The sequence below is a fragment of the Micrasema longulum genome, unplaced genomic scaffold, assembly GCF_059751315.1.
Source record: "Micrasema longulum isolate JH-2025_06_02 unplaced genomic scaffold, ASM5975131v1 h1tg001028l, whole genome shotgun sequence".
In the NCBI taxonomy this organism is placed as follows: domain Eukaryota; kingdom Metazoa; phylum Arthropoda; class Insecta; order Trichoptera; family Brachycentridae; genus Micrasema; species Micrasema longulum.
In genome coordinates, this window is record NW_028278216.1 from 778,532 (window position 1) to 792,613 (window position 14,082).

The 14,082-nt window shown below is 30.2% G+C and overlaps 1 protein-coding gene across 1 annotated transcript in view; it reads left to right on the forward strand.

Annotated features, from left to right (window-relative positions):
• LOC148277478 (kin of IRRE-like protein 1) overlaps nt 1-13,801 on the forward strand; it is a 203,180-nt gene extending 189,379 nt beyond the window's left edge. Inside the window, exons 10-14 of the mRNA XM_088232848.1 lie at nt 7,334-7,493; nt 11,364-11,553; nt 11,633-11,736; nt 12,370-12,511; nt 13,768-13,801. Of these exons, the coding sequence (XP_088088974.1) occupies nt 7,334-7,493; nt 11,364-11,553; nt 11,633-11,736; nt 12,370-12,511; nt 13,768-13,801 (630 nt within the window). The remainder of the gene's footprint in view (nt 1-7,333; nt 7,494-11,363; nt 11,554-11,632; nt 11,737-12,369; nt 12,512-13,767) is intronic.
• The last annotated feature ends 281 nt before the right edge of the window (nt 13,802-14,082 follow it).

Consider the following 14,082-nt stretch of genomic DNA (forward strand, 5'->3'; position numbering starts at 1 on the left):
GACACACATAATTTTAATAAGATGAAAAGATTGATTGATTTGGTGTTTATTTTGTAGAATTCCATATTTAAACTTATTATAGTAGAAATTAAACACTGATTTGAGTCTACTGAACATTTTATTTTATTTTTACAAACATAAAAAATATGTAAACAAAAACTTCGTGCCAATTGTTTCGCCTCGTTAGGGCATTTTCAAACGAATGTGAAGATTAGATGGATTGAATGTCCTTATATAGTTATATAATTCAAGGTACTTAAGTAGAAAATAAAAATAATCTTATGAACTATAGCATGTACCTTAATCAGAATTGAGGGAAAAACTAATAGTTAAGGGCAAGGCTAAGTGTTTAATAGGTAATGGGGAACTTAGGTATTTAAATTTGAATTTCGGAAAAAATATAACAATAATATGTAATGTATTATGTAACTTAGTAGACATTATAATAATAAATATGTACATCTCCCCCCCCTCCTTATCCTCTCTTCAAGCATTTTTGTCCTTATCCCGCCCAATTTACAGTAACTTAATGTTCTTAAAATTAATATTTAAAAAATCATTGATTATTGAGTACATGAAAATAACATTTTTATATGTATAAATTGTATGTATTTATTTGATATGTAATATATATTTTCTTTACTAACTTTGTATACTATGTGGAAATCTGTTATTAGTTCTGAGTTTATACACTATATCTGTTTGTTTACTAAAAATATGTATGTAGAACTGTTGATTTCCCTAATAAAATAAAATAAAATAAAATATGTAAATATTATATATTCTATGCATAGAGGTAATATATATTCTATGCATTGTTTAATCCAGAAGAAGCGTAGAATCATATTTGAATACATCGGACTGTGTCCGAAAAACCCCCCACTTTCGACGCGCGCATGCTTTAAGTTGCCGCGTTATGTTGCCAGATCGCGAAAAATATAATCATAACACAAATGTAAGATAATTATATTTTTGAAAAAGGGAATTTTTAATTTACCTAAAACTTTATTTTACATTGATGGACACAACAGAGTAGATAAGTAAAGGGTCATTTAATAAGAGTAATTTAATTGATAAACTTTGAACTTAAAAATAAAAAATATATATTTTACATAAAACGGATATTTTATGTCATGATAATTAATATTTGGTGTTTTAAAGATAATGTCGGTCAAATGTCCACCACGGCGTTGTTTAATCTGAGGTCCAATTTTCATTAGTTTTTTTTTTATTTTATTTATTTTTTATTTTATTCAGAAAACATACAGTCATACAAAATAAGTATTAAAAACAACATTTTTTTAACATAAAAAGACCAATTAAGTTTTCATAAATTAAAAAGATAAAAACATTAAATTAGACAAAACAATAAAAAAATTGATAAGAATTTTAAGTGAGAAAAGAATAATTGTTGACATTTGCGTTTTCCATGGAGGTAATAAATTAAAATAAATAAAAATACCGAATGTACACTCCGAGCCATCCACGCACACACATGAACGCACATATAAAACATACACAAACATATACATTACATGCGGCACATATACATAGCATAAACCACTCAAGATGCACATTCAGCAACTATCCCAAATAATCGACCCCATGAAGAAATTTTCTGTACAAATGCAACGTGCAGTTAAAAATGTCTACATCAATACTGAGTCCGTTATAATTTCTACAGGTACGTCTAATGAATGAATTCGATGTATAATTGTTTTTACAAGTTGGTACATAAAAAAGGGAATTAAATCTAGTATAGCGAAGAGGACAACGGAAACCAATATTTTGTAAAAGATACGGCGAATCAACTATATTATTGAGAATTTTGAAAAGAAAAATTAAATCATATGTAAGGCGCCTTAAGTAAGTTCTCTCATTACATGAGCAAAATAGTGTAAAAAATTTGACTACCATGGCAACACTAAAAAAATAACCACATTGTTTTCTTTGACCATCTGACATATGGAAAAATAATTCAATTTTTAAGTAATGCATTTGCTACTTACATATGCATCTGTTACTTACACATGAAATGTGATGCCATCTTGTTCCTTTAAGATCCCAGCAGTATTTTTACACTTTAAAACGACACAACACGGCATAATTTTGTAAACAAATATGGCCAAAAAACTCTTCATTATACAATTACTAAAATTTTTAATAAGATTCCTTAGGTGATTTTAAAAGAAAATGTTGACAAAGCTTTTAAGAAAAAAAAAATGAAATGGCTAATTTGTAACAAAGCTTTATATTGATTATCATTTTGTATCATCTATTTTAATTTTAGTAAATAAATTTTGTGTGAAAAAGAGGTTATATTTATATTTATATTACTTTTTATCTACATATAATTTCTTTAATGTTTCTCTTTGTAAAGGAAAACACCTGCTGACAAGCCGGTTTCGCGGTTTAGTGGGTTTCATTATTTTTCCTTTCATATTTTCTGTTCATCTTTTACCTTCTTTAATAAAAATATATACAAAAAAAAAGGTTAAATTCAAATCGGTAGTTGCGTGCCAAGCGACATCTGCGAAGAAACTAATAGGTCAAAACGTAAAACTACTCCTTTAAGAGTAGTTTAGTCGCCTTCTGTTTGATGCGTGTATGCGGTTTCTGGATTATTCTGAATTATATGATTCTATGCAATTCTTTTGTTCGTTTGTGTTTCCTTCACGTCTCAACCGAGCGACCTATTGACATATTTTTTTGCATATGAATAGCCGGAGAGGTAAAAGGTAAAATCGGAGACTTATTTTTCATTCGGAATTTAAAAAAATTACAATGAAAAAAATATGCAATAAATTATGCAATAAATCAACAATGAGCTAGATTATTTGAAGATCAGTACGAGTTAAATGAGACGTCAGAATGAATCAATTTGAAATCTGAAAAGTTGACTTGATTTATCTGTTGTAATGTATACTGATTCAGTACTTACTGAGTATAAATTATCAAATATAGAATTAGTCCTTGGTCATTTCTTTGTTAATATTGTCTTTTGCTTTTAAGATTAGTCTATGAAACATGTCTAATTATTATAAAATCAAGCTCCTTATTAACAATTAAACATTGTTAAGTTTGATCTTCTTTTCGTTTTGGTTCTATCGTAGGATTTTGGATTAGTAGTAATGGTTTGCATTTTATTTTCTGAATAATGACTTGTAAACGAAAATAAAATCTAAGGTTAAGATAATGTGTCAATGTAAGCTGTTAGTACGAGACGGAAGCACAATGGCACACAAAAAAGCAATAGAGGTCCTATACTGAACTCTACAGGATATACTACTCTTCTCTCTTCTGGCTGCGATACGATCTCACTTGCTATTTGATGATGCTTACATTTACACACACCTAAACACTTACTCCCACACAAATACACACAAACACACCTCTACACTTGCTCTCATACAAATAAACATCAACACACCCTTTTTTTGTACCGCAATTTAATATGTATATTTTTTTTAAATTTATTTCAACAGAGAGGGAAAAATTTTCTGAGAAGGGAATATAACAAAAGTCAACAGATGGAAGAGTTGAGGAAATGTGGATGTTCAAACATGGGCAGAATGGTGAATGTTACACAGTGTGTAAAGTGGCCACTTAAACCAGCCAATGACAGGTCATAAGCCCTGTAAATGCCTAGACTTCCATATTCCCTTCTCAGAAAAATTTTCCTTCTCTGTTGAAATAAATTTAAATATGACCAACTCCCTAGGGAGGAAATCCAGCCAGTCTGCAAGCATTTGGACATAATCAAACATTGTAGTATGAATTTTATTTATAAAATTAATAAATATAGATAATAACATGGATATGATGGGAGGGATGGTTGTGTTACTGGCAGGTGATTTTTGACAACCTTTACTAGTGATTCAGAGAGACACACCTACAGATGAAATTAAAGCCTGTCTTAAGTCATCAAGCCTATGGGCAAACGTGAGAAAATTCAGCTTGATGACAAATATGAGAGTGTACCTTTACAATGACGTAGAAACAGTTCATTATGCAAATATTCTGGTAAAAATTGGAGATAGACGGTTGAAAACAGATGTTTAAGGCTGTGTGTAATTAACGGAAGATTTTTGTAATTTGGTGAAAAGTGACCCAGAATTAGTTGTAAGAGTTTACCCGGATCTAAAGAGAAATATAAATGACTATCGGTGGTTATTTCAAAGCGCAATTTTTGCATCCAACAATGTTAAAGCAGATATTTTTAAAGATCTTCATAGAGAAATTACAGAGTATTTGTCAGTAGACATAGTCATGGACACAAAACAGAGCACTTTACATCCTGTAGTTTCTGAACTCACTAGAGTTGTAAGGTGTACCCTCACATAAGCATAAATTAAAAGTAGAAGTTTTGGTAAAGCTTTTGCAAAATTAACATACACTGAGGTTATGTAATGGCACAAGGCTTCGTGTGACACATCTTGACGGAACATAATTGGAGCAGCTATTCCACCAAGAACAGGAAAAGTGAGAATGTAATTATACCTGAAATTTCAATAATCCAACAGACCAGACCTCCCATTCCAATTCCAAGGTTACAGTTTCTTCTTAAGCTCGTTTTTGATATGACTAAAAATTGTGAATGGGCAAACATTACAGGTTGCGGGGGTCCACATGAAGAAACCATGCTTCTCCCATGACCAGCTTTATGTAGCATGTGTTTCATGCTGAAAATGTCCATGTCCTACCGCCGCATGAAAAGACTTTCCGCATTGAATATTGTAGTGATTGTGTCTCATTGCTGAAAAATACCACTTTTAATTTATTTCTAACACCACGCGAGCAAAGCCACGGGTAAAAGCTATCTCCAATATTTCAAAGCTGGAAATAAGATCTCGAGTCATGAAATTAATGCGAAAATGTGTTTGTCTGTTTGTTTGTGTTTCTTTCACAAATCAACGTGTTTTTTTGCATAAGAATAGCTAAAAAAGTGAATCTACTTTTTATTCTGAAAAAATACAATTCTTTTGAGAAAATTCTAAATGGAAAATAAATTCCTAATGGAAAAAATAATTCATATTCAAACAGAATAACTATGCTACGTCGCCATAGACTTACGGGTCTTCTTTTTTTGCAAAGTGATAGTTGAAGAACCAGCAATTGATACAGGCTACTTTTTATCCCGAAATAATAAATCATTGAAACTTGATAAACCTTATTTTTCTTTCTCCGAAGTACCATGCCAGCGAAACCGCGGGTAAAAGATATTAAAAATTTAAATTTACCTTATATACGATATTACTTATATTATTATAAAAATGAAGGTCTCAAAATCAAAATAAACGCTAATATTATCGGCTTTAAACTAAAGATAAAAACATTAAAATATTTATTATGATGATTTTCCGAATGTTTGAGTTTACTGTTTCCCATATTGATATGCTATATATCTGTTTTTTTTATAATTATTGTTGTTGTGTTTCTGATCCTTCATAATATTTGTGATGATATACTCATGTGTCTGTGTCAACCAATTGCTCTTTTCATCCCAACACAGGGCTTTTAGTCCTATGGAGTTGGGATTTATGTCTCAAATAATGCGTAATGAAGTAAATAAATAAATATTTTAATTAGTTTAAAATAATAAACCTTATCAATATTTTCTAATATGCTAAGATACTCGGATCTCGTTGCAATGCAGGTGCATTTAAAACGACTAAACCAAATAATTCGTTTCTTTTTAAGGATAAATAAATAGTTTTCATGTGTTTAACATCCCAACAAAGGAAGGTTGAGAGCCAATTGGAGCCATATTTAAATCCATGCGGTGTTCTGGCAAAGTAATGCATGGGACATGTTAGCGCAAAATGCACACTAAATGTACGAGGAGAAAGGCAATAAGAGCTGTTTTCCCGTTTAATAATTTATCATTCGCTCTACCGTTTAGCTCAGATTCTCATTACCGTTTCACAGGACTTAGTTTCAAGCGGGCGTGACCCGACATGCTAATTTTGTGCGTGATTTCAGTATTCAATGTGTCTTTTGTAGCTTCTTTTTGCGGTTAGTGTTTAATTTATTTCAACGTTTTAAGCACAAAAATCTAAGCACGTGTTTAGCACAGTTATCTCATTTCACAATTTTCATTTACATGCTTACCGTGAAATCGAATTTACTGCTTCAATATCCCCTTAAAATAAGCACGTTTTTAAAATACATGAAAAGCAGGTTTGTTTTTTCTAACCGCGTTGTTATTTTAATACTTCCACTTATTCATTAATTATTGTTATTCAGTCACAATCTTCATTAAAATTAGCAAAACTTTTTAATTTACTAGCGAATTTCAGACATCAATAAAATTATTTTAAAATACGTTTCATTTTAAAAGGGTGACTGAATTAGAGGTAAAAATAAAACAGTTTTATTGATACGGGTCATTTTATTTCAGTCAAAGTGTGTTCATGTGTTTGATTTTTTAAACGCCATTTTTCTGTAAGTTACTTCAATTATGTATTGCCCGAGTACAACTCAGCACAATATATTATAGGCAATGAATAAATAAATTATCTCCAATATATTTTTGAAAACATTACTATATAAGTATAATTTACTTTTAATATTTTTTTGTTAAATAAGTCAATGTGCATAAATGTAATACGAGAATGTTAATATTTTTATGTAAAACAACATATTTTTCTTCTGAAAACAATACAAGATTTATTTAATCATTTATTAATTTACTCTTTAAAAATTACACTAGTTTAAATATTATTGAACTTATTAAGGCTTTTTAGGCTATGTCCGTGTCAAAGCACAATAAATAACAATAAAAATACGTAGTAAAATTAATAAGATTAAATTATAATGACATGTGATGCAATAGAATAACAATCTAGAAAAAAGGAATAAGTAATAAATAAAAAAATTCCAAAGAATACCATGCAAAAAAGATAATCAGAAATAATGTTTAGAATATAAATTATTCAAATTAAGAATCACACATAATCAAATATACAAAACAATTAAAATCAACAAAATAATAGTAAAATATAGTAGTGTTAAAAAAACAAAATAAGAGTATCATTGAAATCAACAGAAAAAGAATATATATATAAACATAATTGAAAAGATAATTGAGATACGTTTTCTAGAAACATAACATACACAAATATAACGTTTATTTAATATTTCCACCATAAAATTTAAAAATAATATAACATTATATACAAATACATTCTCAGCTAAAATAGAATGCAACTTTATACGTCTTGTTTTGCAACTGCAATATTATTTGCAATCATCATTTTAATACAAAGGACCAAAATTACAGAAGCAAGTCACTACAGAGTAATTAATTCTTAAATGTTTTCTTTTGTTATAGGGGGTTCTTTTAAACCACAACGTATCAGCCCGAGTGGTACGGAGTAACCAAAGCTTAGTACTGCAGCGGGTAGCGAGGCACAGCGCTGGAAGATATTCCTGCTCCGCCACCAACCCAGAAGGGGAAACTGTCAGCAACGAGTTTCATCTTAGAGTCAAATGTAAGTTGAAACATTTTTATAAATAGCCTTCCTAAAACTTTTTCAACCAGTGCATTTTGTGGACAAATTCGGAATTTAATTTTCTTAAGTTATTTTAGCGAGACAGTGAGAATGAAAAATATTGACAGATTATACATAAAAACAGATTATGAACGTATTACAAATGTTTTTACCTACACATTACAAAGATTATAAAAAAAACTATTGAAACAATTATGCAGATCCACTATTTTGTAAAAAGTCTACAATTTTTTTTTGAAAATGTTCATAAATTTTGAGTAAAATAAGTCGTAAATAAAATTTCATTGAACGTATATAATAATATTTTTGATTGGCTATAAATGTTCGTATCATAGAATTAAGAATAGTCCAGAAGGAGCGTGAATCATATTTGAATACATCAGACTGTGTCCAACAATTCCCCTACTTAGACACACTTTCGTCGCGCGCATACTGAAGTTACCGGGTAATATTGCCAGATCGCGAAGAATATAACCATAACACAAATGTAAGGTAAAATTTTATTGTGCACTCGGAAACATTGATTGACACAACAGAGTAGATAAGTAAAGGGTCATTTAATAAGAGTAATTGAATTAATTAACTTTGAACTCAAAATATAAAACAAATTGTTGAATAATATTTTATGTTTTAAAGATAATGTCGGCCAAATGTCCACCACGGCGTTGTGTAATCCGATGTTCAATTTTAATTATTTCTCATATTATATGTAAACAATTTTTCTACCTTGGCAACACTAACGAAATTTCCATTTTGTTTATTCGACAATCTGACAGATGGAAAAATAATTCAAATTTTAAGTAATGCATTTGTGACAAACACATTCATTTGATAATTGAATTTGAATATCTAGTGTAACAGATCCCTGTGAATAATGTGTACTTACATATATATGTATGTTTTTTTATTACTTTTTAATTTTAATATTTTTTTTAATTTTGTATGGTAGGCTGGAGAGCTCTCATTAATTTTTTTTCTTCGTTTCATCATTAAGGTTTTTAAAAAAAAAAAGATATTTTTTATGATCATTGATCAATAAGTCAATATTCACTACACACTCTCGCATGCACACAATACTCACACACCCATACATTCACATATACACACACCCTCACACACACTAAATATATATACTCATACTCACCCTAACTAACATGTACAACAATAATACATTTACTTTCTTTTTTTGCCCCACAACAGGCCAGGAGGGCTAATTACAGTGGTGAATTACATCACAGAGAACCCAGGCTTGAGAAAAATCACATTTTTGTGTTCTCACCGGGAATCGAACCTGGAACCTTCCGTGCGTGAGTCAAGCGTCTTGACCACTACACCACGGAGGCCGCCATAAATAAAACGGATACACTAAATAAGAGTTCGCATCGTTTTTTATTTATGTTATTTTATTGTGACTATTATTAGGATAATTTATTGATATACACATTTAAAAAACTTAATACTACGAGACTTTATTGATAACCTAGTAAAATTATATTCGATTGTATAAATTGCATCTATCTTAAATTAAATTTTATTAAAATTGATCTTATATAAATTCTAATAAGCTGTTTTTATAACATATAATGAAAACTAAATTTTGGTCTATACACAAGTTTTTTTTTTTTTTGTGACTATTGGTGTTCACATATAATTGGTGAAAGATGTTTAGTGTTATTATTTTTTATTTTATAAATTCTATTTACATTGTGACATCTTTTTCTGTCAGTGAACTGAAAATAAATAAATAAATTACGCTTGAAATGTGATTGCATCCTGTTTTTTTAAGATCCTAGCAGTATTTCTACTCTTTAAAACGACACAACATGGCATGGTTAAAATCGAATCAAGAGTTGCGTACTGAGCGACGTTTACAAAGAAACTAATGGGTCAAAACGTAAACCTACTCATTTATGAGTAGCTGAGTCGCCTTCTGTTTGATGTGCGTATGCGGTTTCTGGACTATTCTCATTTCTCTGGTTCATATACATTTTTTTGTAATATGAATATTTATATGAATAAATAAAATAAAATAAATAAATGAAATTAAAATCATCCAAACTACTTCACCTACCCGAAAACGCTTAAATCAATTTTCATCCTAGTTTTAGACTAGTTTTTTTACCACCTGATTTTGGAATTCGTATAAAATATTTTCAATATATTTCATTAAAACAAAAAACATGAACGATTAATTTGGATAAGTTATTTTTTGAAATATCCGCACAGTGTGAAGGTTGTATGGAAAATTCACCTCCTAGCGAGAGGGCATTCAAGCTCAGTCATTAGTGACGGCCTTCCCATTAACCATTTCTTCCCACGGTGCACAACGCGCGGTCATTAGTTTAATAAATGTGCTCAAATTGGACATTTAAAAGGTTTGTTTTCCTCCTAGGCGTAATACGGTTTACAAAAATACTTCCCCTGGCAGCCAAATTTCATACAAAGTTTAATCATAAACTCCTGAATTTCGTAATTAATATAGGTCTGTTTTTTTTGTTGTTTTGACTGGTCATTACTACCCTGTAAATAAATGAACTGAAAATTCAGAACTTATTTATAAATAAATATATACGTTTTTTTTCTCATCGTTTCTAAAAACGGATCTCGATTCAAAAGTGTGGGAGGCATATTTTAGTTTTAAATTAAAAAAATTATAATCTTCCGCCCATAGAATTAAGAATAGTTCAGAAGGAGCGTAGAATCATATTTAAATACATCGGACTGTGTCCAAAAAATCCTCCACTTTTGCCGCAGGCATGCGTAAAGTCACCGCGTAACGTTGCCAGATCGCGAAAAATATTATATAATCATAACAAAAGATAATTGAAGAAAAAAATGTAAATTTCACAAAAAAATTATTGTACACGCGGAAACATTGATAGACACAACGGAGTAGATAAGTAAAGTGTCATTTAACAACAGCAATTTTTACATGAACTTTGAACTTAAAAAATAAAACAAATTTTATTTTACATAAAACGGATATTTTTATGTCATGTTAAATGATAATGATTTGATGTTTTAAAGATATTGTCCGTTAAATGTCCACCACGGCGTTGTTTAATCCGAGAGGTCCGATTTTCATTAGTTCTCTCATTCGGTGAGCAAAGTAGCGTAAAAAATTTTACTACCCTGGCAACACTAACAAAATGATTATTTTGTTTTCTTCGACTATCTGACATATGGAAAAATACTTAAATGTTTAAGTAATGCATTTGCTACATACACATGCATTTACTATCCCAGCAGTATTTTTATACTTTAAAACGACACAACACGGCAAAGTTGCATCCAAATTGGGAGTTGCGTACTGAGCAATGTCTACAAATAAACCAATGGGTCAAAATAGTAAACTACTCCTTCAAGAGTAGTTAAGTCGCCTTTTGTTTGATGCGCGTATGCGGTTTATGGACTATTCTTAATTTTATCCTTCTGCCATACCATACCAACACTGAAAAACAACGTAAGATACCTACTTGTGGCCTCCGTGGTGTAGTGGTCAAGACGCTTGACTCACACACGAAAGGTTCCGGGTTCGATTCCCGGTGAGAACACAAAAAAATAAAATGTGATTTTTCTCAAGCCTGGGTATTCTGTGATGTAATTCATCACTGTAATTGGGCCTCCTGGCATGTTGTGGTGCAAAAATAAATAAATAAATACTTTTATAGCGTGAAATGATTGCTACAAATCAATAAAAAGATATGTACACTCAATTTTCATGCTTGATAAAAAAGTTTCAAAACCCATTACAAATTTATCAAACCTGCTTCTTATGCCACAGTATACTAATATAAATGCACTCAATGATGTAATTATTTTTTTTAATACCCAATTATTTTCTTCTAGTTGCACCAGTGTGCAAGAAATCTGGTTCTTTGGCTGTCGGCGCAGCGAGGGGAGAAAAAGTGTTAGTCTTCTGTGACGTTGATGCTGATCCTCCAGCTAGAGCATTTAAATGGAAATTCAACAATTCTGGAGAAACTTTAAATGTGGGACCAGAAAAATTCTCTTCCAATGGCAGTTCAAGCATATTGGGGTAAAAAGTTAACCTTTTAATTCGTTTTTCCAATGTGATCGGTGTTCAGAGATTTTATTATATTTTCTTTTCTTTATAGATATACTCCAACTGCTGATTTAGACTACGGGACTCTTTCATGTACTGCAATGAATGATATCGGACATCAAGCCGTTCCTTGTATGTTTCAAATGGTGGCTGCGGGTAAATGATGTTACTTTTATTTTTAATTCAATTGGTTCACTTTTTCTACTGACATTTTTTATTGGAAATGCATTTAAAATATAATAAAATAATACGTATAAAGTACTTGTTTGAAGATTTTGGTCATGACAAAGCCTGGTCACTGGTAAAAAATATAATTTTAAGTAAATTAAAACTATAATAGTATTTTTTATTTTTATACTATAATTAAAATAAGACAAAAAAGGAGAGCTTACTTTCGCAAATTTACTCATAATTTCCAACCGGATCTATTAGTGTCTGTTGAAATATGAGTTTTCCATAAATATTTTCGATATAGTATATCGTAAGTGTACTTTTCCATTTAATTTATATGACGATCGGATGATTGGTTACAGCAAGTAATTTGTTCAACTGTGTTTAAAATCACGTTTTAACGTATAAAATGACAAAATCAGGTCCTCAAGTATATTAACTTATGGCAGCCTTTGTGGTGTAGTGGTTAAGGCATCACACGTAACGTTGCGGGTTTGATTCCCGATGTGAACACAAAAAAAAACACGAATGATTTTTCTCAAGCTTGGGTGTTCTGTGGTGTAATTCACCACTGCAATTGAGCCTCCTGGTCAGTTATTTTTATTTTTATTTACTTAGGTAAGCCGCAGCCAGTTGGGAATTGTACTCTCAGTAACCTTACTCATGGAATAGCAGAAGTAGCCTGCGAAGCTGGCTTTGATGGAGGTCTTCCACAACAGTTTCTACTAGAAGTATACAGCGATTCTGATGGAACACCGAGGTTAGAAAATATATTTTTTTAATAAAAACTTTCATATTCACATAATATTAGAAAAAAAATCATTGTAATTCACTGCATTTATTGTTTGAAAAACCGCCGCTTCAGAAATATCATTTTACGTAGTGATATTTAATCCACAAATTTTCCATCATCAATACTTTAATTTTTGACAAATTACATGGAATTTTCTAAAACATTTCAAACTATGCGTGTTTTTTACAAGATCAATTAATTTTCAAATAATGTGTTTATTAAAACGCGTAGAATTATTCATTAAAACTTCAATGCCAATAAAAAAATAATTATAAAATTCAAGTTAACTTTATAAAGTGATAACGTAAGTTTTCGAAAACATATATTTGGTTTCGATTGTTTGACACATTTGTTAGAAAATTCAAAAACACGGAAATTTTATGTTCAGCATTCTCAAATTATATAATACTGTACGTTTTCACAATGCCAATTATTTTATTATATTCTTGCGTATATCTGAATTCGCACAATGTTTCATACATTACAAAAGCAAGGATGATACTTGAGGACAAATATTAGGTAGCAGATAACCCAATAAGTTGGCAAAGAGTGTCCTTTGTTTATGAATAGTGACCCCAAAGTTCTGGTTTTATTACTTACTTCAGACCCTCAACTTATCCTGGGTTGACCATTCACAAGGGGTAGGTTTAATTTAGAATCTGCTATTGATGAAATCACACTTTTATAAAGGAAATCCTTCATTTTCGGGATATGCTTTAAGCAGAATCGTACCTATACGCCTTGTTCTTTGTTTGAAACTCTTCGCCCGTAAATGTGGTACGTCGGCGTCGTTACGAATAAAGTTTGCGATTATATAATTTGAAAATCCAATTTCAAACTCGCGAATCTATATAAACTCGTTTTTCTTTATTCGTTTTCTCTTTAAAAAACCCTTATTTCTTTTGATTTTCAGTTATTAGAAATCGATAATTAACATCAGTTTACTTAAGTTACGATCTATCATTGACAAAATTAAACACAAACAATTTTTCAATTGAACATGATTAAAATCAAAAATTTTTCCTCAAATTTCGAGCTATTTCATAAATAAAATATTATTTAAACAAATAAAATACTATTTAAACACGCATTAAAGGTTTATTAGTACGCCTTTTTTAAACATAGAACATTATTTTTAAAGTATCGGTTTATACTAATCCGCTTTGATTCTGATTAGAGCAATATAGTACATTGTGTTGTGTGTCAATAACTCACATTTTCAGAACTGCACTAAAGAAACCTGACATATTAATCTAAATATACGCTTTATTTTGTGAATAGGCATAATTTTTTTTAGTTAATATGTATTTACAGTTATCAAATAATCGATTAAGAATATCAATACATATTAAAATACTACATATAGTATAAAATCTGGGGATCAATCATTTAAACCTAAACGTTTTTTAAAAATAAACAGAATTATCTTTATATAATAAATTCTTGTTGTCTGTAAGTCTTGTAACCTTATAAAACGTTGTGCTATGTATCGTATATAAGAAAACAGCCCTTCCGTTCATTTTTCATGGCTGCTTACA